The sequence below is a fragment of the Macaca mulatta genome, chromosome 20 (genome assembly GCF_049350105.2).
Source record: "Macaca mulatta isolate MMU2019108-1 chromosome 20, T2T-MMU8v2.0, whole genome shotgun sequence".
Lineage (NCBI taxonomy): Eukaryota > Metazoa > Chordata > Mammalia > Primates > Cercopithecidae > Macaca > Macaca mulatta.
The window spans coordinates 70,980,690-71,005,129 of NC_133425.1; the positions used below are offsets into that span (position 1 = coordinate 70,980,690).

A 24,440-nucleotide genomic window follows, 5' to 3' on the forward strand; every position below is an offset into this window, starting at 1 on the left:
TGTGAGCCACCATGCCCGGCCGCCCAGTATCTGTATTTTAAAAAACACTTATGTTCTGTTCTGTTTTTAATGCGAAGTTTAAAAAAATCTGATGTGTATTACGCTTAGAATACATCCCAATTTGGACCAGCCACATTTCAGATGCTGTATAGTTGCATGTGGCTAGTGGCTACTGTAGTACAGTACTACTACAGTGTAGTGGACAGGTCTAAAAACCTTTGGATTGCCAGGAATAGGTAATATAGCTGTCCGGATAGTTCAGGGGACTTTGTCACTCAGTAACTGAATGCCTCTATTACTAAAAATGAAATAATTCATTTTTCTTTGTTACCCCTCAGAAATGAATGCAACTTGCTCAACCCCATCCCTCTCTCTAGTTCAAAGGAAATGGGCCATGGCCCTCCTCCAAGGCCAAAGACTGCTCCTCATTCCTGTCCAGTATCTTTAATCTGCAACTGACTGCCTCTTCTGTCTTTAAAGAAATATTCCAGTGCGGGTAAGGGGTATCAAAGACCTTCTTCTAGGGTTCTTAATCTCAGAGATTTGTATTACTAGCAATCTAGTTGCACAACTAAAAAGTGAGTCATCTTCCTTGTTATCTCCCTTCCCTTAATCCCCTTAGTGCAATCCATTACCAAGTCCTGTTGATCTTACTTCCTATCTCTTGAATCCATCCATTTCTCTCCACTTCCATGCCAATATGCTAGTAAAAGTCACTATCATAGAATCTCTTGGATTGCTACGCTCATCTCTGAACTTCCACCTTTTCTTGCTTAACTCCAATTCATTTTTCACAGAGCAGCAAGACTAATCTTTTCAAATCACAAATCTGATGTCACCCCACTGCTTAAATAATACTTCAGTGAACGCCTTCTCAGTACTTTATTTTTTTTTATGAGATGGAGTCTCCTTCTGTTGCTGAGGCTGTAACACAGTGGCACAATCTCAGCTCACTGCAACCTCTGCCTCCCGGGTTCAAGCAATTCTCCTACTTCAGCCTCCCAAGTAGCTAGGATTACAGGCACATGCCACAACACCTTGCTAATTTTTGTGTTTTTGGTAGAGACGGGGTTTCACCAGGTTGGCCAGTCTGGTCTCGAATTCCAGACCTCAAGTGATCCACCTGCCTTGACCTCCCAAAGTGCTGGGATTACAGGCGTGAGCCACCATGCCCGACTGGCTTCCCAGTACTCTTAAAATGCAAAAATCCCATAGTAGTGCTCACAGTACTGCACTGTCAGCCCCTTCCCACCTCACCTGGTGCTGTATTTCTTTGGGCTTCTGTACTCTGTCACTGGTCTTCTCCATGTCCCTTCCTACCACAGGGCTTTTGCACTTGTTGCCATACCGTGGAAAGCCCTCTTCCCTTCAGATCTAATGTCCTCAGAGAAACCTCCTCTAACTAGATCCATGGCCATTATAGTTTCTCAATACCCCATGGACCTCTCCTTCGAACCATTTACCTGAGCTGCCATTTTATACAATTTTGGAGGATGATTTATTACATATCTATTTTCTTTACAAATGTAGATGCTTGATGAAGTTTGGGACCATGCCTGTTTCTGCTCACCCCAGCAGAGCAGTTAGCAAATTGTGAGCCTGCAACTGTCTGAAGAAGAAACGGGGACTTTATGTCCCTTCTAGCTTTCACACTCTTGGTCATTTTTCCTGCCAACCCCCACATACAAGTTGTCTACTGCTGCCTCAGTTCCTTTCTATCCCCAGCCTCCTTAAGACCAGACAGCTGGCTTCTGCCTCCAGCCCTCCATTAAACCACTCTGTAAAGTCACTGATGACATCATCAATCCTTGTAGCCTTTTTCAATGGTGTGCATTGACAGTATTACCCGAAACCTGGTCCCTTACCTGGCCTTGGCCTTCCACCACCTCCCTTGGTGAGGTTATTATGTCCCGTTTTAGTTATCACTCCCTTTCTGAGGATGTGCCATCTGAAAATGTTTCTTCCGAAATGCCACCTGGTCATGTACTGCTTAAACGCCAGCAGGGGTGAGCATGCTCCGCACTCCCTGAGGTAGTTCTGCTGGGTAACTCTGAATGCTTAGGTTGTTTACCAGTTACAGAAACAGAAACCTGCTCTGTGAAAGGAGGCTGGCTGCTCCCAAACTGGGATGCTTGCAGGTTTCGCTGCGGTGCAGAAGGTAAGTCTTCCGTCATCTGAAAAAAGGTCTTCCCCGCTGGGTCAGGAAACAGGGGCTCCACTTTCACGGCAGGCCGTCAGCCACAGCCTTGTCACATTCTTACCTCTATTGAATGGAGCTGAAAATAATGAGAAAACTTCAGATTCATTACTCAACATTCTGCTATTCCCATCTGGCTAACAGGCATGTCAAGTTTAACATGTCCAAAACCAAACTCCCAACCTTCCCTCTGAAACCTGCACTTCAGAGGGCAACTTTCTTCTAGCTGTTCAGGCCCAAAACCGTGAAATCACTTTTGGCTTCTTTTTGTCACAACCCACATGCCATCACCAAATTCTTCTGCCGTCAGGAACACAGGCAAAGTGCAACCACTTGTGACCATTTCCACTGCTCCAACCACGTCCCAGCCACTGTCTCCTCAGCCTATGGTGACTGCTCAGCTGGTCTCCCTTCTTTGCCTTTGTCCTCCACACAGAAACTATAATAATCCTTGAAAAACACTCCTCTGCTCAAAACCCTTCCATGGTTATCTCATCTCCCTCAGAAAACACATACATTTCTGCGTGGCTTCCGGGAGCCTGCGTGATCTGGCCCCTCACTGACCTTCACTCATCCCTGTCCAGTCACACCAGACCCTCTACAATTCCTCAAAAACATAGTCCTTTGGTCCGAATGGCCTTTTCCCATAGACCTCCCCAGCTCAGTCTCCAGACCTCTACTGAAATGCCTAGCAGAGGTCTTCCTGACCACCATAAAGTAGCACTGTTCCCTCCACCTCTAAAATAGCACCTCTGTCCCCTTACCCTGCTCCATTTTTCTTCTTGGTATATACCACCACCAGAAAGAACAGGTATTTCCTTGTTTTTTGTTTGTCTACTTCTCCTCCCTATCCCAAAGAAAGAATACAAGTTCCATGAAAGCAGGAACTTGGCTTTTGTTCACTGCTGTGTCCCCAATCCCTTAAAATGATGCCTGGCACAGGGCAGACATTAATATAAATTTGTTAAATAAATAAGATGGTAAAATCCTAAACATTCATTAGGCCAGCAGTCTGGGAAAAAAAGTTGACATTCTAAAGGTAAAGAGAACAGACAAATGGTTTATTTGGTAACAAGGATTAAAAAGAAAATTTTAATTCCTTGTCTCTCTTCTAATGGCTGAACCGAACTGCGGTGTCAAATGGAAAGCAGCACACAAGAATTCCCTTGCAGACTTGATCTTTCGCAGAAATGCAAAGACGCCTGAGTTATACAACTTGCAATTATTATTTTCTAGACAGAAGTGCCAACCGTTGTGCTTTCCAGCGTATCAGTGGTTGCTACATTCTCTTTCTTGTCTTCGGGTTTCATGGCCGGAAACAGAAGTACTTCCTGTGGGAGATAAAAATGTACTTTGAAGCTAAGAAGCACTCTGAACATTTTTTCACACCTATCTACTCATTCCTTTTGCCTCTGTTGTTACCACCAAAATCTAGAGATTAGTATATTCCAGCTGAAAAGACACATGTGTTCTTTTATTTCAACTCAGACCCTCTCAGTTACAGATGACAAAGAACAAATGCATAGCACTGCCTAGGGCACTATGTCAAAAGGATGAATAGACACATTTCTATGAAAATTTGATTTCCTCATCTGTAAAAATGGGAAACAACAGTTTCTATACCTCATTGGGCTGACTTAATTAGCTGAAATAATGCATGGAGACTTCCCTGGATCCTCAAGAAATGCAAACAATTAGTATTCCTTCTGCCTCTGGGAGGAAAAAACCCAAATCCTTCAAGGTCAGAGGCTCTGGCCCTCCCGTGAGTGGCATGGAACTCCTCTGCCTGCTCCTCTTCCCAGTCCAAATCCCTTCCTTAATTTTATCCCCCAGGCCCACCATGCCCTGGCTGCAACACAATGGAGTTTCTTCAGGGCAGTATGCGCTGTGGAGGGCTGCTACGTACCTTGATGTTGTTGGAGTCCGTGAGAAACATGGCGACTCGGTCAAGGCCCATGCCAAAGCCACCTGTCGGGGGCAGCCCGTATTCCAGGGCAGTACAGAAGTTTTCATCTATGAACATGGCCTCATCATCACCTGCAGCCTTGGCCTAGAAGAGGAAAGAGAACCAAAAGGTGATCTTCTTCTAGGAAACCTCAGTGTGTGAGTGAACACGTTAATAGGCTCCGAGGTGGGAGTACCATCATTCCAGGGATGCTCCTGACACTCAGGACTTGCTGGGGATTCATTTCCTAGTAACTCCAAGATGCAGCCGTTTCTCTCAAAGACCTGGAGGTCAGAACTGATGAAATCGACCTCAGAACACATACAAATTTCTCTGAAAGAAAACACTTCCACTGCTTGGGGTTCTGGGACTCCAAATGGGTTAATTCTTGGAGACTGTGACAATGCCAAGGGTCTTTCTTGCATTTCCTGAAAGCAGCCCTCACTGGCAGCACCTGCTGCAGGCAGTCTGTGGGGGCTTTGTCTTCTCCATCCATCTTTACCTGCCTCCCAACCCTAAGCCACCTCAATACATGTACAATCTAAGAAAATAACGTTCTTGTTTGGCAAGCGTATTTTCAAGACCAAACATCATGCTTCCCATACGGAGATTAATTACTAAGTTCCTCTTATGTACTACAGAGTCAATACCAGGTGAAGTCTCCATCTTGAAATGTGACTTCCTCCAGCAAAGCCTATGGCTTTCTTCTGAAGTCACCAAGAACGTATATGCTGACACAGATCAGGGTTAAGGCTGGTATCTCCTGGTGAGTTGGCACAGCCTCTGCTCACAGTCCCCTTGCTCACCTTGGCCTGTTCTTCAAAAAGCTGCCGCTGCCGCACGGGATCATTCAGCTCAGTGTAGGCATTGCATATCTCTTTCTTCATGACAAACAGCTCAAAGCGCTCAGTCAGACCCTCTTTAGAGCGGTGCCTAGGGACAGGAGACCAGAGGGGAGGCTGAATATACAGGCCCCTAATGAGCTAAATTCTTTTTTTTTGTTTGTTTGAGATGGAGGCTCGCTGTTGCCTAGGCTGGAGTGCAGTGGTGTGATCTCGGCTCACTGCAACCTCCGCCTCCTGGGTTCAAAAGCTTCTCCTGCCTCAGCCCTGAGTAGCTGGGATCACAGGCGCATGTCACTATGCCTGGCTAATTTTTGTATTTTTAGTAGAGACAGGGTTTCACCATATTGGCCAGGTTGGTCTAATGATCAAACATCTAATACAAGAATTGAACTCTAGTGGACTCAAAAGTGTTACTGATTGCAGTTTGCAGCCTGCATGCACTCTCAGCAACAAATCGTTTGGTACAACGGTGAGGAGGGTGAGAGAAACCAGGAAGGTTTAATGATCTTCCTAACAGGCCAGTGTGGCAGACTGTTACAATGGAGCACACCTTTTGTATTCATGCCCACGTGTAGCCTCCTTCACCTGGACTCTGGGCTGGCAACATGTCTTGGTTTGGCCAATGGGATATCAGCAGAGGCTTGATATGTGTTTGCACAATGAGGTCTGTTCTTTTGGAAGCTTCTCCTCAGAGCCCAATCGCCATGCTGAAAGGAAGCCCAGGCTGTGCTGCCAGAGAGGCCACATGAAGAGGCCCTGGAGGACAAGATCCTATGTGGAGTGACCACATGGAGGAGAACCAAAGTGCCCTGGCAGAATCCCCAGTTGAAGAAAAGCCCCTTGGGTTATCCTAGTCACCACCACCCAGCAGAAAGACCACCAGTCAACCCACAAAATCTTGACAATAAACTGTTGTTTAACACCACTAAGTTCTGGGGCTGTTACGCAGCAATAGGTAACTGGAATCTTACCATTTAGCCAAAGGGCTCATTATCTGTGGGTGATCACAGATGAATGTAGGATTGATGCAAGTCACTTCCAGGAACTCCCCAACAAGCTTAATGAGAAAGAAAAGCAGAGTCAGTCACCATTTCTGAATAGTATTTGATCATCCCAGCCCAGATAGAAGACCTCAGCTCCCATCCAGATGGGTTTATCATATAGTTATTTATTATTATTATTACTATTATTGAGATGGAGTCTTGCTCTGTCGCCCAGGATGGAGTGCAGTGGCACGATCTCGGCCTGCTGCAACCTCCCCCTCCCGGTTCCAGTGATTCTCGTGCCTCAGCCTCCTGAGTAGCTGGGATTACAGGTGCCCGCCACCACACCCAGCTAATTTTTGTATTTTTAGTAGAGACGGGGTTTCACCATGTTGGCCAGGCTGGTTTCAAACTCCTGACCTCAGGTGATTCGCCCGCCTCGGCCTCCTAAAGTGCTGAGATTACAGGTGTGAGCCACCGCACCCGCCCTACCCTATAGCTTTTTAAAAGCTGGAAAGGATTAACAGAGATCACACCATAAATTATTTGGCACAGAGCTTAGTATGACAGGTCGAAGTTTGTTATTTCTCTTGTTCAAACTCTTTAGGGTTTTCCTATGAAGGTGCAGAAATGAACTCTCCCCAGGGAAGAGGGAACTGTTCAGCACCAGATGAGGACATGTACAACAAAGGCGGAGCCTCTCACCTTGTCAAGGAGCCTGGCTGTGGTCCGAGGTGGAGGGCATTCAACAGCTTTTGCCACACAGATATCATCAAGAATTTTGCGAGTTTCTGGGATACAAACGCACAAGTTAGGGCAGGAGACATCACATTAGCCAAGTACAAATGTACGTAAAGAGAATAGTGTGGGAAATTCTAGCTCTGACCCAGTCAAATTCAGAGCTGCACAGGAAGAGAGGAGGAGTAAGTGCTGTCACTCACAATGGAGTGAGTGTTGTCACTTTACCTTCAGTTTCAAAGAGATTAGTTTCTGGCAGCTTCATCCCCAGGGCTTTCTCAAGCTCTTCTATCATGCTGATTCGCCGGAAGGGTGGGGTGAAGTCAATATCGTAGGCTTGGCCCTCTGGGCCATCTGGGTGGTAGGTGATCTTGTAACTGCCTGTAATATGCTTCACCATCCCTGGGAGAGAAACCTGTTATTTAGCAGGGATGAAACCCAGGCAGCCCTCCTCTGAAAGCAGCATACCAAACCACCCGATGAGTATGACGGAGGGCAGGAGTCACCTGAAACCATCTTCTCTGTGATTTCCATGACATCGTGATAGTCTGCATAGGCCATGTAGAATTCACAGGTGGTGAACTCAGGATTGTGCGTCAAATCAATCCCCTCATTCCGGAACTGGCGTCCAATTTCATAAACCCGGTCGATGCCACCAACCACAAGAATCTAACAGCAACACATGGCCACGGTCATGACAGCTAATCTTATATTAACAGCTCTGGGAAGTTTCAGTCTCCAAAAGCCATAACTTGGTTTTCACAGATTAGGCATGCTCTCAGGTCTCTAGTCAAAATGCCAAGCACCCTGCTCTCTTTAGACCCTTGTAGTGTGGACAGTTACCCCTCCTTTTTGGCTGCCCAGGAATTCTAGATACTCTTCCTGTCTTGGGCATCCCCCACCGTTGAGTCTGAGCCTCCCCAAGGAAGCAGCATCTCTTGGGGTTAGGCTGCAGGTGTGTGACCCACACTCCACCAGTCAGATACACTTGAGACTTCAGCATGTTACATCTGTTACATCTACATAACAGAAGATGTAGGTATTGCACAGAATTCATTCTAGTGAAGGGGGCCAGTCAGATGTAGCATTTAGATTGCAGAGGTCCTAGTGGCAGTGACTTGTGCCTAGTGCCAGGGTTATGAGCTATAGTAACTGTGCCTAGTAGGAAAAAACACTGGGCTCTCCATGAGAACAGCCCATTCTAATATGACTCAGAATCATTCCTAGTTGTGTAGTTTACAAGCCTGATTCTCTGATCCTCCTGGGGACTGTGAGCTTTCTGTATGTGGGGATTCACTCAGGATGGTGGCAGAAATATTAAAGGGAAATATTGGGGAAGTTATAATAGTCACAAATCTTTTGGAAGGCTGAAAGGTTACGTAGCTTGTAATAACTGAACAGGCTGAAGGGAGCTGGTTCTTACCTTAGAGCATTAGGTCACAGGGTAAATACTACAGACAACAAAGGCTTTCTCAGTTAAATCTGTTTACCCTATCTCCATTAACTAACCTTTGAGCCACATGGCCCTCTTGGGGGGAGGTCGACCAAAGATACTGCCCCCTAATAGTATTTACTTTAGACAGCAGTACCTGAGCTTTAATAATTCCTAGAACTACTCTCTTAACCATGTTAATTATCCACAAATATGTTTAATCAAAGCTTCTGTTGTTAATTCTCTACTAAATAAATGCCTGGAGTGCGAGCTGCTCGTGGTCAGCCGCAGTGACAAACCTCTCTTGGTGTGCGAGCAGTCACTCAGCAAGACTGGCAAAACAGAGTATCCGTATTTCAGTGTACGTTTTATTCATCCGTTGTTTAGGTCAGGGTCTGCGGGCAGACCCCCGCAGCTAATGCCCTCCTGTGAGGAGCAATACCTCACCTATAGAGCTGAATAAATTTTTATTTTGCTTCACCTAGTTATAACAGGTTCTGTTGTCTGCAACTAAAAATCCTGAATAACAATCTTCGATATTTACCTGGGAATTTGAAAAGACATCTTTATAGCGATTTGAAGATACTTTTGTTTTCTTTGAGACAGAGTCTCATTCTGTCACCCAGACTGGAGTGCAGTGGCAGATCTCGGCTCACTGCAACCTCTGCCTCCTGGGTTCAAACAATCCTCCTGCCTCAGTCTCCCGAGTAGCTGGGATTACAGGCGCCCGCCACCATGCCCAGCTAATTTTTGTATTTTTGTAGACACTGGGTTTCACCATGTTGGCCAGGCTGCTCTCAAACTCCTGACCTCAAGTGATCCACCCGCCTTGGCCTCCCAAAGTAGCTGGGATTACAGGTGTGAGCCACCGCGCCAGGCATGAAGGTATGATTTCCAATTTCCACAGAGAGATTAGGCTCTTTCTTCTATGAAAGACTTAAATCAGATCCAATCCAAGTAAGACTGTATCTTAAAAGTTTTAGGGGAACCAAAGTAGGTAAGGAGTGCCTGTACACATGGGAAAGACAATCCCTTTAGCCTCTGCCCTGCAATGCTCTATGGATCTTGTAGAGAAATTCTGGCAGTGTTACTCATGTCCACACACCTGACCCATCAGAACACCTTCTTGGCTGCTTTACTCTCTCTCTGTTCCTCTTATTTCTGACTATACCTGTCTAGCCAATGGTTTTCCAGCTTTCTGCTTCTTTAAGGGAACAGGATGTAATATTTTTGACTACCTTATGATAGAGTTCTGGAGCAATTCTCATATATAAGTTCATGTCCAGCTCGTTGTGGTAAGTGATGAAAGGCTTGGCCACAGCTCCCCCTGGGATGATGTTCATCATGGGAGTTTCAATCTAAAAAAGACAGGGAGAAACATTCAGTCCTTAGATAACCAGAGGCCTTGGGGACAGATCATGCTTTGCATGTAATATAGTCTAAGCATGTTATATCCCAAACTAAATGTTAGTAAGTTCAACAGTAACGTGCAATTGCTTGACAAAAAAGAACAGATAGTATTTCTACGATGGTGTTTCAATTTCTATTAATACCTAACACCATTAATATAGTACCATGAACTTTCACAAGCTGTAAATAAGAATCTAAATGGATATAGCCTTTCTTGAGTTCAATTTGCAGTATTTATTTTTTGAGACAGAGTCTTGCTCTTTTGCCCTGGCTGGAGTGCAGTGGCGTGATCTCGGCTCACAGCAAGCTCTGCCTCCCAGGTTCACACTATTCTCCTGCCTCAGCCTCCCAAGCAGCTAGGACTACAGGCACCTGCCACCACACCTGGCTAATTTTTTGCAGAGAAAGCGTTTCACTGTGTTGGCCAGGATGGTCTCGATCTCCTGATCTCGTGATCCGCCCGTCTCCGCCTCCCAAAGTGCTGGGATTACAGGCGTGAGCCACCGAGCGAGCCCAGTCCAATTTGTAGTATTTATTAAAAATTTAAAAATTAGGCTGGTCTGAAGGTAGTGAGTTATCTCAACTGATTGTTTAAAAAAATTTTAACTGCTTATATCCTTTGACTTATTCTACTTCTAGAAATCCATCCTACAGAAACACTTGAACATGTGTATAAAGATACTTGTTGAAACAAACAATGCAGCATTAAGAAAGAATATATATCTATCTCATACAAAGAGTTCCAGAATATCTTAAGTGAAATAAAAGCAGGTCCATCACAATACATACAGTGTGACTTCACTCATATTTAAAGCAAAAATAAAACCGCTCCAAATTGTTTACATATGTGCACTCCATCCGCAACACGCACATGTATGTATGTAATATGCCCAGTAAATGGTGCGGAAGGATACATATCAAACTCAAGTTTGGGGATGGAAGTTAGTTGGAAGCAGTGGAAGGGTACTTTCAATTTTGCTTCTATTTAATTTATTGTTTGAATTTGTTTTATGGTATGTGTGTTTGCTTTTCTCATACCATCAAAAAATATTTAATGCTACAAAAAAGCAAAATGATTTGAATACATATTGAATGTGACATCATTAGCATGTGGATGGCCCTATACCTTGTCCATTATCTTAGAAGTCAGCTCCTGCCTTCCTAATCAGGACAAGGTAGAACAGAGACAATGGCAAGAAAGGGGACATTCTCATTAAGCATGACACAGGATACGCTTTGGAAAAGGAAGGCAAGGGAGAGGCGGCAGCAAGCATTGCAAGGCAGCTCATCACGTCAGGCAAGGAACTCTCCCTACCTCTAGGAATCCCAGCTCATCCAGGAAACTTCTTATATATGTGACCATCTTAGAGCGGATGATAAATTTCTGCCTAACGAAGTCATTCAGGATCAAGTCCAAGTATCTCTGGCGATACCTTGTTTCCTAAACCAAAAGAAGCAGTTAGAAATCACTGGTATGTCTGATTCGATGGTATGATAAAACAAACAGAAGGCACCGCCATGCCACAGCTAGGAGGCAGTAATGCTTACCTTGTCTTTGAGACCAAAGTGAAGATGAGGTAACATATGCAAACAGGGAGACAGCAGTGTGATCTCATACGGAATAATGCTCAGCTCACCCTTCTTGGTTTTCCCAGGATTCCCCTGAACTCCAATTATGTCTCCCCGACGCAGTTTGTTATTAATATGAATAAATTCTTCTTCTGATTTATAATTTCTGAGTGAAAAGGAAATGTAATTCAGTAAGAACAATTCAAATGAACACTGACTACTGGGTTCCTCTGGAACCCTCACTCATCTGCTAACACCTAGTTAATGTGAGCCCAAGAAGCAGCTCAGATTCAGGGGCCACTATTAAAAAAGGACTATCCTTTACTTTACTGTCATATAACTTGAGGGCAGTCATCACTTTACAGGTGACCAGGTGGCCACGTTATCTTCTTCTCAGTCTTCCCCAACCATGTCCGACTCCTTCTTACTCTAACTTCAAATACCAGTAAGACCACATCAGCCTATTGCTGTGTTGTTCTAGGCCAACCAAGAAAAGTCTATAACTGGATATTTCGAGATACCTGGAATTGGCCATGACTTGCAACTTCACTCCCTCTCCTCGAAGATCATAGAAGATGAGCTTTCCCCCAGAAGCTCTTTTAGCATGGATCCTACCTAGAAAAAGAAGAGCAAAAATACTGAGTTACAGAACCAGAAGTCATTTTACAGTATCAGTGTCAAAAAAAGCTCCCTCTGCATATATATATATTTCTTTTTTGGAGACAGAGTCTTGCTCTGTTGCCCAGGCTAGAGTGCAGTGGCATGATCTCGGCTCACGGCAACCTCCGCCTTCCAGGTTTAAGTGATTCTCCTACCTCAGCCTCCTGAGTAGCTGGGATTACAGGTGTGCACCACCACACCTGGCTAATTTTTTTTTTTTTTTTTAACTACAGAGGGGGTTTTACCATGTTGCCCAGGCTGGTCTTGAACTCCTGGGCTGAAGTGACCCACCCACCTCAGCCTCCCAAAGTGCTGGGATTACAGGCGTGAGCCACGGTACTGGCCTGCATTTTTTTTTTTTCGTCAGGGCAGAACACCAAGCAGTACAATCTTATTTTAGCTTGAGGTCTTATCCCCATCTTTTCCCTCAAGCCAACGATCTCCATTCAGATCAGTTAAAGACATGCAGGGAGACCTGGCTTTCAAGATAAGTCACTGGATGCCTGGAAGATGGTGGTGCTGGGAGCAGCAGAGTTTTTGGATTTCCTTGAATCCTCAAATAAAAATAGAAAGCATAGCTAGAGAGGCAAAGTGAAAAATCTATGGACAAAATTTACAACAAAATGATGTGGGAAGATGTTGCCAAGAACTCCCAAATATAAGCAATGAGGTAAACCACCAAGAGTCATAAGACCTCTACATGGGGAAAAAGCAGTGGGGAGGAATGGGGTATGGGAGGGATCTGAGAACTGGAGAACTCCCAAATGGCCAAAGGTATCCGCTGGAAAATGTGAACCTTTTCCTCCAGGAAAGCAGCTGAAGCTGGGAGGGGATGTGCCCATTTCCATACAGGTGAGGGCTACGTTAAGATTTAAAGGGGGCCGGGCGCTGTGGCTCACGCCTGTAATCCCAAGACTTTGGGAGGTCGAGGCAGGCATATCACTTGAGGTTGGGAGTTCAAGACCAGCCTGACCAACATGGAGAAACCCCGTTTCTACTAAAAATACAAAATTAGCCGGGCATGGTGGTGCATGCCTGTAATCCCAGCTACTCGGGAGGCTGACGCAGGAGAATTGTTTGAACCCGGGAGGTGGAGGTTGCAGTGAGCTGAGATGGCGCCATTGCGCTCCAGCCTGGGAAACAAGAGTGAAACTCTGTCTCAAACAAGAAAAAAAAAAGATCTAAAGGGAATGAAGAGCCTACAGAAACCCTCTCAACAGCCAGGCTCCCTTCTAGGACAAGACCATAAAAAACCGAACGGGACAAGGGAAAAAGAGACAAAAAAAGGAGAAGACCCAAAAAAGATGAGGAAGAAGATGAGGACTGGGAAATCTCAGAAAGCAAGCTGCTGTATTTCTGAACACGTCACAAAAACAAGAGGGAGCTCACTAAAGTTGGAAAAACGAAACCTAGTTTCCTTTGAACATTCAGGAAAACTGATTTCATGTAAATGTAAGCAACATAAAAGCACTGAGCTCATCTACCATATAAAGTTACCTGGCCAGGCGCGGTGGCTCAAGCCTGTAATCCCAGCACTTTGGGAGGCCGAGACGGGTGGATCACGAGGTCAGGAGATCGAGACCATCCTGGCTAACACGGTGAAACCCCGTTTCTACTAAAAAATACAAAAAACTAGCCGGGCGAGGTGGCGGGCGCCTGTAGTCCCAGTTACTCGGGAGGCTGAGGCGGGAGAATGGCGTGAACCCGGGAGGCGGAGCTTGCTGTGAGCTGAGATCTGGCCACTGCACTCCAGCCTGGGCGACAGAGCGAGACTCCGTCTCAAAAAAAAAAAAAATAAAAAAAAAAAAAAATAAAGTTACCTAAAAAACTAAAAAAGGAGAGATAGGAGAATAACACTGCTCTAGACAAAATAAAAGCTCTCAAGACAGACATGCTCAGAACAACAAAAAAAATTTTTTTTTTTTAAATTTTACTTTAAGTTCTGGGATACATGTGCAGGACATGCAGGTTTGTTACATGGGTATACATGTGCCATGGTAGTTTGCTGCACCTATCAACCCATCATCTAGGTTTTAAGCTCCACATGCATTAGGTATTTGTCCTAATGCTCTCCCTCCCCTTCCCCCAACCCCCGACAGGCTCCAGTGTGTGATGTTCCCCTCCCTATGTCCATGTGTTCTCATTGTTCAACTCCCACTTACGAGTGAGAACGTATGGTGAAAAGCAAAAATTCTAACTTACTTTTCAACAATGAGCTGAGAGACATTAAGAAAAAAGACACAAAACATTAAAGAACACAAATTAGAATTAGAAAAACTAAGAAATGAGGTGATAACACATGAAATAATTAGAAATAAAGTAAAAATCTTTCAGAAAATGAGGACTAAGCTATAAGGAAATAATAGTGACTAAATACAACAAATAATGCCTCAAGAGAAACAGTAAGTGAAAAGAAGGATAAAATTTAAAAATCAAAGTATGAAGAAAGAGATAAAAAGGATTTGAGACAAAGTAACAATTATCAAAAAGAATCAAAGATGATTCAGTATGCAGATAAAAGTCCCAAAAGAAATGTAAAGAAACAGAATAAAAACAAAAAATTAAAAAAAAAAGATCTGAAAACACACATGTGAAAAGATCTCAGAGCACACTACATAGTTGAGAATATCAAACTAGAATAACTAACATCAAGAAATATTTTAGTGGCAGGGTGTGGTGGCTCAAGCCTGCAATCCTCACACTTTGGGAGGCTGAGGCGGGCGGATCACCTGATGTCAGGAGTTCGAGACCAGCCTGGCCAACACGGTGAAACCCCATCTCTACTAAAAATACAAAACTTATCCGGGTGCGGTGGCAGGTGCCTGTAATCCCAGCTACTTGGGAGGCTGAGGCAGGAGAATCGCTTGAACCTGGGGGGTGGAGGTTGCAGTGAGCTAAGATGGTACCACCGCATTCCAGCCTGGACAACAAAGTGACACTACATCTCAAAAAAAAAAAAAAAAAAAAAAAAAAAAAAAAGACTTTAGTAAAAGCACTGCACTTTAAAGAAGAAATCTTTTGGGCATTTAGGTTCTGGCAGGAATTCTCTCTGGGTGGTAGGATTATGGGTAATCAAAACTTTCCTTGCTTCTTTGACTATTCTAAATTTTCTACAACTGATAGTTGGTGGGGGAGGGCAAGGAAAAGATGTGATTTTTTTAAATTTAGGAAAAGAAAATCTAATACAAGATACTACAACTCCAAAAGAGCAGTGTTCTAGAAAAACTGTCTCAGTGCAAAGCATTCTCAGGCCAAAGACCAGAATTCTTAGAAGCCTGAGACTTCTACCACTGATTCTTGCTGATGAAGGGAATCCTCTACTTCTTTCTGTGAGTAGATATAATGGCGCTGTCCTTTGTAAAGTAGCTTCAGACACAGACTACTTGAGAACAAGACCAACCCAGACCTTCCCTTGTGCTACTGAAGGGTCCTGCCTGTTGTGGGAGTTCAGTGATTTGCCAGGGAGAGTTCCTACCTGCCACCTTTAAGGTGATGTCAGTCAGGTGATCCCCAGGCTGCAGATGACTATATTTCTGGATGAAGTCAGTGAGTGAGATGTCAACATGGAACTTGTGTGGGTACGGATTTTCCCCATTGACCTTCAGCTGATGAATTGCTTGGCTGCGGATTTTGAAGTATTGCTGTTAAAAAAAAAAAAAAAGCCCTTGAGAAGTTGAACCTAGTCAGACCAGTGGGGCCCACCTAGCAGAGGGCAGTATTCTGCCCCAGAGTGACCCCAATACATTGTTTTCTTTAACCAAGACCTGTGCATTACAGGAATGAATATGAAGATTTGCACTTAAAATATGCAGGGTGGCCAGAGGCCAGGATTCCAAAATGCAAGAGTCAACAAAAAGAAATATCAGAGTTCTGCCTAAAATAATAGAAGTTTAATTTTTAATTGGTATAGGTGGCCTTGTCACTTTTGTAGACCACATTTTGCATGGTGAGTTGAGTCACTTATCTTCTTAACTACTCTCCTACAGCGACACATCAGATTTTTCCCCAAGGCATGGGGTCTGGAGAATGTAAACAAGGAATATTCTACAGCAGCCTTTCTCACAAAGCTTTTCTGATGCAACTTCTCAACTCAGCTGTTCCAGGGGGAAAGCAGCCTCAGAAATATGTAAACAAATGAACATGGCTGTGTTCCAATACAATTTTACTAGTAAAACCAAGGAGGGGCAAGGTGTGGTGGCTCACACCTGTAATCTTAGTACTCAGGGAACCCAAGGTGGGTGGATCACTTGAGGCCAGGAGTTCAAGAGGAGCCTGGCCAACATTAGCTGGGTGCAGTGGAGTGTGCCTCTAATCCCAGTTACTTGGGAGGCTGAGGCAGGAGAATCGCTTGAACTGGGGAGGCGGAGGTTGCAGTGAGATTGCACCACTGCACTCCAGCCTGGGTGACAGAATGAGACTTTGCTCAAAAACAAAAACAAAAAACCAGGGAGGGAAGGATAAAGTGGGGGGCATAGAGAAGTGGATTTGGCTGGTGGAATGTAGTTTGCCAGCCCCTGGTCTAAAGTAAACCTCAGGCAATCTTTAGAGAGACACTTTCCCCAGGGCCTCAAGGTCAAGCTAATTCCAAGGAAGGTTAATTCACTTGAATGCTGGACTCTCCCAAATGTCTTTTGGGGGTTGACATAAAAAACACTCAGGGTCTGTGCCTTTAAGCAGATGGAGTGGCAGACCCTCCCTTATCCTGGCAGTGACCTCGGGCATACTGGTCCTTCCTACTGTCCAGTCCCAAAGAATCTGCCATAAGCCTCATCAGAAGCTTTCGTGTGCCCAGCCATGCTGGTGGCCCAAGGAACTCACATTTGGGTCCAGGCTCTCTTCCTCAGGACCCACACCATTGTCAGTGGTGAGGCTGGTGGCAGCCACAGTGGCTTGGCTTAGCTGTTTCTCACTGAGCTCTTTCTGCTTTGCCTCCTTCTCTGCTACTTTCTTCTCAGCTTTCAGGCGTCTCTTCAGCTCACTGTTGGAAAGATGAAAGCGTTCAATGTGTTAGCTGCCTGAAGAGTCCTCTACGTTCTGCCCCTAGCCACTTATCAAAAACACGAATCGCCTGGGAGGAACGCTCTTTCTCAGTTGTATACCCCTCAATTCCACACCCATAGCTCAGCTCAAGTCTCTCATCACTAAACTCTTTATGTGAAAGACACAAAGGGAAAAATAAGCTTAGAACAAAGATAGGAAAGATCACTCTCAATCTCTGCTTGCCAGTCTCAGGTCCTTGGCATTAGGTTCCAACTAAAACCAAGATCTACCAGGACAAAGAAAATCCTATGCATTAGTTTTGAACAGGAGAAAATATTTTCTAGAAAATTAGCAGAATAGGCTTTTCTTGAGCTAATTAGGTTAGGGAGCTCCTTGGGGCTGGTGACTGAATCTTAGTTGTTTAGTATCCCCTCCAGAACGTGAAGTTCCAATAGTGATAGATCTTTTTTTTTTTTTAAATGAGACAGAGTTTTGCTCTGTGGCCCAAGCTGGAGTGCCGTCACAATATCAGCTTACTGCAATCTCTGCCTCCCGGATTTCAAGGGATTCTCGTGCCTGAGCCACCTGAGTAGCTGGGATTACAGGTGTGTACCACCACACTCAACTAATTTTTGTATTTTCAGTAGAGACAGGGTTTCACCATGTTCGCCAGGCTGGTCTCAAACTCCTTGCCTCAAGTGATCTGCCAGCCTTGGCCTCCCAAGGTGCTAGGATTACAGGTGTCAGCCACCAGACCCCTCCGATGCCAGATCTAACACATGATCAGGCAACATCTCTAGCCCTCTGCCACCTCCTCTCTCTAACCTCCCCTAAGCATGAGTTAGGATGATAGTAAGGAAGAGCTGGCTCTTTAGCACTCAAGGAGACCTCCCCCACCAACAGTCTCTCCAAGAATGGCTGTCAGCATTAGTCTCACTTTGCCCACTGGAGCCTGACTTAGACAACAAAGTAGAACGGTGTGCAAAGCAGCATAGTACAGGGGATAATACATCATCTTTGTAGTCAGGCTGCCTGGGACTAAATTCCAACACACTTGTCAATTATGGGACTTGGACGAGTGAATTAACTTCTCACCTATAAAACGAAAATAATAATAGACAACCTCCACCAGTTGCTGTGGTGTGTACTGAGATTATGTTTGTATAAAGGGATTACCCTAACCCTGGTATTTAGTTAACCAAATATGAGCTTTCTACGTATCTTTCAGTATCTTAACCCTTTACTCTCTGTATAGAAACTATACTGATTTGAATACATTTCTGGCTAAATCGCTTGCTATCCAAACTCTTGATACTAATCCCTTGAACCTCAAAAACCAAAGCGATGTGGACAACTTTGAGCTGTTCTGTATGATACGTTCATGTCTCTTACGGTCTGAATTTGCTATCTGAACCTAGAAACTAAACATATGGGTATAGGGAGGGTTATCTTTACTATTCAAAGACAATTTATGGAACATTCTTTCAAACCACTAATCAAATATTCTGCAACAGTGAACCACAGCAAAAGATCCAAGTCATGCCTGCGTACTTTCTGGCTTCAGGACACATCCTTCATTTTCTGTAAGAATTTAGAATAACTTAAACAAAATGAATTGAGGTTTTGAATCTTTCACCTCTTTTTATTGAGACAGAGTCTTGCTCTGTTGCCCAGGCTGGAGTGCAGTGGTGCGATCTCGGATCACTGCAAGCTCCACCTCCCGGGTTCACACCATTCTCCTGCCTCAGCGTCTGGAGTGGCTGGCACTACAGGTGCACGCCACCATGACCAGCTAATGTTCTTTTTGTATTTTTAGTAGAGACGGGGTTTCACTGTGTTAGCCAGGATGGTCTTGATCTCCTGACCTCGTGATCCGCCCGTCTCGGCCTCCCAAAGTGTTGGGATTACGGGCGTGAGCCACTGTGCCTGGCTGCTGCGCAGTGCGCCTTTCCTTTTAAACAGGAAAAACGGATTCTGATGGTTTCACAGTTGACAGCTTTTTCTACGTATAATGTCTTATAACATTTGTAAAGACAACCTTTCCAAAACACTGTGCTGGTGCTATCATGCTATAATTCAGTCAGTGGACTGCTAAGACTAGGCTGTCTAGTTCTTCTAGAATTAACATAAATCTGTTTTCCACTCAACCAGGTGCTCCTCTTAAATCAAATCAATCTTAAGGATAATCCAAAAAGGTCCTAGGGATAGCACTAAGACTGGAAACCAAAGTAATCTCAAGAGCAAACAAAACCCCAGAAAGACAGAAAAGGGAAATAACTGGCATTAGAAATTATTTGTTCAAACAAAGGTTTTGTACTCAGCACTGTTCTAGAATAAGATCCACATGTCATCTCAAGACTCTAAGGAGAGATGATTTGAATTTATTAAAGAGGAAATGAGAAAGGACTATTGGTTTTGGTATTAGGGTTCCTTGTTTCCTTAGCAACAAGTCCAAAGACTTAGCCAGAGGCTTAACAGATAATGAACCAAGTAAGGAAAGAATTTTTGCTTCCAGAGCAATAAAGAAGGTAATGGGCACCAACCTTCTTTGATCAGATAATGGCTTGTCCTTGTGAGGCGCTGTGAAAGGAGCAAGTTGACCCAGTCGCAGTTCCCTGTGACCCCACTCTGCCCAGGAGGTTTTGCGCAGGGACCCCCTAACAAGCCTTACAGCAGCTTGCGTCAACATGGCAGAACACCCTGGAACTAATGATTACCACCACCTAGCGGGAAACAGAGACGTGGTGTCAGATGGGACAGACAGTATACACAGACCCAACCAACTCTCTTATGGGTTGGGGAGGGGGACCATGCTTCTACTACCTTTTAGTCCCATTTAACTTAAGACTCTCTTAACTGATAGCAACCCTGTAACACTCCCTGTGCTACAACTGTAACTGACAATGTTCTTAGTCCTGACTATGGAAAAAACATGCACATCTGGGGTCAAAAGCCAACAGCAAGTTAATGGATCGCTTACAGGTAAAAATGCTCACAACATCCTAGAATATGGGAACAGGATGTGGGGTACTTTCTGAAGCCCTGAAGTGTGGTTTCTCACCTGGAGAGAAAATACTTGGCCACAAGATGGCAATAGGAAGCATATAAAATAAGAGGAAACTGTCACTATCAATTGCAAACTCTAGACAAAGATAAATGCAAGTCACACAAAAACACGAATCAAAGAGAAGACTTGTCTGGAACTCTAGGAATAAGGGGAAAGGAGAATTTCAGGAGGGTCCTTAGACTATGTTATGTTTATACATTATAAATGATAGAAGGCAACAGAATTACAGAGATCACCTTCTTTACCATGTTCAAATAAATCTGAGGAGGCTATTTCACTTGGGCAGGGAGCACATCTGTTTTTAAACTTGGAGTCAATACATGGCATAAAATGGTGCTTACTAAAGATTTCAGACCAAGGAATGTCCAAGAACAATTAAATGGAAGGAAATGTTAATCACAAAAAAGTTATCTTAGTTCGTGCTAACTAGAGGAACAGACATCAATAACAGGTAAGACAACGTGAGTAGTGCTGTGCAGTCAGGATACAGAGCATGGGCTGAGGAGGCACAGGCCTGATTTCAGATCTCTGCTCCAGTGCTCTGTGTCAGCGCTAGACTGTATTTTAGGAATGCACGCTTTAGTAATGCATTTAATTACCAGGGCCTCAGTTTATTAATCTGAAAAATGGACAATAACTCTTCTCTTGCAAAGTTATTATTTAGACAGAAAGCTTGCAGAGATCTAGCATTGTGCCTGGTACAGAAAAGCTGGTCAAAAAAGTTGTAGCTTATGGCCGGGCGCGGTGGCTCAAGCACTTTGGGAGGCCGAGACGGCGGATCGTGAAGTCAGGAGATCGAGACCATCCTGGCTAACACGGTGAAACCCCGTCTCTACTAAAATACAAAAAAAAATTAGCCAGGCGTGGTGGTGGGTGCCTGTAGTCCCAGCTACTTGGGAGGCTGAGGCAGGAGAATGGCGTGAACCCGGGAGGCGGAGTTTGCAGTGAGCTGAGATCCGGCCACTGCACTCCAGCCTGGGTGACAGAGCCAGACTCCGTCTCAAAAAAAAAAAAAAAAGTAGTAGCTGTATTTAATCTTAGAAAAGTCAGTGAAGCAGGGAGTGGTGGCTTATGCCTATAATCCTAACACTTTTTCGGGCTGAGGCGGGCGGATCACCTGAGCTCAGGAGTTTGACACCAGCCTGGGCAACATGGTGAAATCCTGTCTCTACTAAAATACAAAAATTTAGCCGGGTGTTGCCGCATGCGCCTGTAGTCCCAGGTACTTGGGATGATGAAGCATCAGAATTGCTTGAACCCGGGAGGTGAAGGTGGCCATGGGCTGAAATCACACCGCTGCACTCCAGCCGGGGCAACAATGACTCTCCCTCCAAAAAAAAAAAAAAAAGTCAGTAAAGAGAAATTAACCAGTTTTCTCAGTTTACCTAAAAACACTGAACTGGAAACCCTGCTTTCACCTGTGATATACAGTCCTATAATTCAATTCAATGTAATTTATTATCATAGGTGGTTTGAAAGAATGAACTAAACTTTAGGACTGTATATCACACATACATCACATTCAACTAAATTTGACTTAACAGATTAAAGTCCAGTCAATTTTCTCTAAGGTAGTAGTTCAAAGGCCAGGTTCCAAACATTTATGGAAGTCCATCAGATTGCTCTAATAAAGGACAATATATTAGGGTGCTACCAAACTGTAAACTTAGACCATTTCTCTAATACTTACTTCTAAGATATTTGAAGCACAAATCTAGGGTCACAAAAGGAAACATCGGGCCAGCTGCGGTGGCTTACGCCTGTCATCCCAGCACTTTGGGAGGTCAAGGTGGGCGGATCACGAGGCAAGGAGTTCGAGATCATCCTGCCCAACACGATGAAACCATGTCTCTACTAAAAATACAAAAATTGGCCGGCTGTGGTGGCACGCGCCTGTAACCCCAGCTACTCGGGAGGCTGAGGCATGAGAATCGCCTGAACCCGGGCAGCGGAGGTTGCAGTGAGCCGAGATGGTTCCACTGTACTCCAGCCTGGGCAACAGAGTGAGACTCTGTCTCAAAAAAAAAAAAAAAAAAAAAAGGAAACATAATTTCTCTTTTCTTTTTCATTCAGGGTCTGGCTGTCTCAGTAACGCCTTGTGGCAGGCGACGGAGAAGAGCTCGCTCACGCAGCACTCATAGCAGTCCCTGAAGGACCTCAGGTCTCCCAGGCCGGAGTGCTGTGGCACGACTTCAGCTCACTGCAACCTCCGCCTCCTGGGTTCAAGCGATTCTCCTGCCTCAGTCTCCCGAGTAGCTGGGATAACAAGTGCGCGCCACGGGGATTAAGCCTTCTCGTATGCGTCTGGAATGGTACTATGTACTGTCTTCCTAGCAATGATAAAACACTCAATTACCTGTGTTCTGTGGTTCAAATGGGGAATGCTAATAAGAATATAAGACAGCCAGTTAAAGAGTGGCTAATCCTGACTTATCTATGTTAACCCACACACTCCAAGGATATGGGAGTGGTTAACAAAAAGGTATCAGGCTTAATTAAGATGGTCTCTGCTGTCAGACGTTGATCACTCAATACTCACAGGAATCTAATGAATAACCCATACGGGTAGATGGCAGCGAGCCGAAACTCAGTTTTAGAACTGATCCCTTTTAATACATAACGTTCAGAATGACCTTAGTGAGGCCTAGAAAATTTTGAAGGTCTTTCTGAAAAGCTAGGGTATTTAATATTTCTTTAACTTTCACGTTTACTGAGTGGCTCAACAAAAGAAAGCATTTCTCACAAGGAAGGAGATGAAGGTAAGCAATAAGTTTCGCTTTTCTTTCCTGATAACTCTTAGTTCTCGTCCTAGTTCCCCCTCCACAGTCTCTAAACTCTAAGGGTATGATAGGGAGGACCCCGCCGGTGCCGGCTGGGGACCGGGAGCCGGCGTGCCCGGGGTATCCTGGGGTGTGTGGTCTGCAACGCACAGCCATCAAGTCTCACCATGTGCATACCCACGACAGCCGGCAAGAAGGCCCCGGCACAGCAGCCTTGGTGGGAACTTCGCAGCGCTTCCCAACCCAGGCTCTCCTACCGCAAAGGCTTTAAAGACTCGCAGCGACACTCACTTCTTGCTCAGTTTCGGCTCGCTGCCATCCACTTTCACCTCGGCCGCCTGCACCGCTGCCATCTTCCCGGAGGGCCCGACCCAAATGTAAGGAGGATAGTACGTTAATTTCCAGGTCAAGGTGCGAAGCCCCACCTCTTCCGGGGGAGAGGGGGCAGGCGCTTTCATTGCGCCGCGGCTGCTGTTGCGCAGGCTCAGTGCTGCGCTTCGTATCTGAGGCGTCTGCTGCGACAGCTCAGTCAGTCGCGCTCTGTGTGCCGGGGGCTCGTGAGGAGGCAGCTCTTCTAGTAGTGCTCGGCGTCAGACATGGCGGAGGCGATGGATTTGGGCAAAGACCCCAACGGGCCTACCCATTCCTCGACTCTGTTCGTGAGGGAGGACGGCAGCTCCATGTCCTTCTACGTGCGGCCCAGCCCGGCCAAGCGCCGGCTGTCGACGCTCATCCTGCACGGCGGCGGCACCGTGTGCCGGGTGCAGGAGCCCGGGGCGGTGCTGCTGGCCCAGCCCGGGGAGGCGCTGGCCGAGGCCTCGGGTGATTTCATCTCCACGCAGTACATCCTGGACTGCGTGGAGCGCAACGAGAGGCTGGAGCTGGAGGCCTATCGGCTGGGCTCCGCCTCGGCGGCGGACACCGGCTCGGAAGCAAAGCCCGGCGCCCTGGCCGAGGGCGCTGCAGAGCCGGAGCCGCAGCGGCTCGCGGGGCGGATCGCCTTCACGGATGCGGACGACGTAGCCATCCTGACCTACGTGAAGGAAAATGCCCGCTCGCCCAGTTCCGTCACCGGTAACGCCTTGTGGAAAGCGATGGAGAAGAGCTCGCTCACGCAGCACTCGTGGCAGTCCCTGAAGGACCGCTACCTCAAGCACCTGCGGGGCCAGGAGCATAAGTACCTGCTGGGGGACGCGCCGGTTAGCCCCTCCTCCCAGAAGCTCAAGCGGAAGGCGGAGGAGGACCCGGAGGCCGCGGATAGCGGGGGTGAGGGGGCTGTGCGCGGGGCCTCGCGGATGGCTGCGCGGGTGGGGTTGGGGTCTTTTTCCCGGCTGCCTGGCGTCCATCTTGGCATCTTGGGTAGCAGCGATTGGCCCCTCCCCCTGTTGACATCCGGGTAAATTTGCACCATTTTCTTTCCTCCTCGCTCCCGGGTTTATTATTGTTGTTATTTGTTTGCGATGGGGTCTGTGTTGCCGAAGCTGGTCTGAACTCCTGAGCTCAAGTGATCCTCCTGCCTCAGCTAACCACAGTGTTGGGATTACAGGAGTAAGCCACCATGTCTGGGCTCTCGTCGTTTTTTGTTTTTAGTTTTTGAGTGGGGGCTCGCTCCGTCGCTCAGGGTGTGTGTGATGCAGCCGCGCGATCACGACCCACTGTATCCTGGACCTCCCGGGCTCAAGCGAATCTCCCGCTTCAGCCTCCCAAGTAGCTGGGACTACACTCTGACGCCACCGCGTCCCGCCAAAAAAAAAAAAAAAAAAAAAAAAAAAAAAAAAAATTGTTGTAGAGATGGGGGTCTCGCTGTGTTGCCCTGACAGGTCTTGAACTCTTG

At 45.8% G+C, this 24,440-nt stretch overlaps 3 protein-coding genes across 21 annotated transcripts in view; 1 reads left to right on the plus strand and 2 right to left on the minus strand.

Annotated features, from left to right (window-relative positions):
• ADAT1 (adenosine deaminase tRNA specific 1) overlaps window positions 1-1,987 on the minus strand; it is a 49,840-nt gene extending 47,853 nt beyond the window's left edge. Inside the window, exon 1 of the mRNA XM_077983932.1 lies at window positions 1,866-1,987. The gene's annotated coding sequence lies outside the window, so the exon portion shown is untranslated. The remainder of the gene's footprint in view (window positions 1-1,865) is intronic.
• On the minus strand, window positions 869-23,009 carry KARS1 (lysyl-tRNA synthetase 1). Of its 12 annotated transcripts, none has more exons than XR_013410940.1 (16): window positions 22,898-22,985; window positions 19,303-19,482; window positions 16,598-16,757; window positions 15,255-15,420; window positions 11,641-11,734; window positions 11,099-11,285; window positions 10,866-10,991; window positions 9,379-9,498; window positions 7,215-7,377; window positions 6,937-7,110; window positions 6,676-6,761; window positions 5,914-6,044; window positions 4,949-5,101; window positions 4,104-4,247; window positions 3,448-3,528; window positions 869-2,276 (listed from the first exon to the last, which is right to left on the minus strand). XR_013410940.1 is itself a non-coding variant. In XM_077984011.1 (16 exons), the coding sequence occupies exons 2-16, from the start codon at window positions 19,446-19,448 to the stop codon at window positions 2,250-2,252; spliced, it is 1,887 nt and encodes a 628-aa protein (XP_077840137.1). In that variant the 5' UTR covers window positions 19,449-19,482; window positions 22,898-22,985; the 3' UTR covers window positions 869-2,249.
• Window positions 23,010-23,092: 83 nt separating this feature from the next.
• Window positions 23,093-24,440, plus strand: part of TERF2IP (TERF2 interacting protein) — a 57,155-nt gene continuing 55,807 nt past the window's right edge. For all 8 annotated transcript variants that reach the window (XR_013411236.1, XR_013411232.1, XR_013411233.1 and 5 more), the window contains exon 1: window positions 23,093-23,872. Coding sequence is in view for 2 of the 8 variants with exons in the window: in XM_015126651.3 (XP_014982137.1) it covers window positions 23,203-23,872 (670 nt within the window). In the remaining 6 variants the exon portion in view is untranslated. The remainder of the gene's footprint in view (window positions 23,873-24,440) is intronic.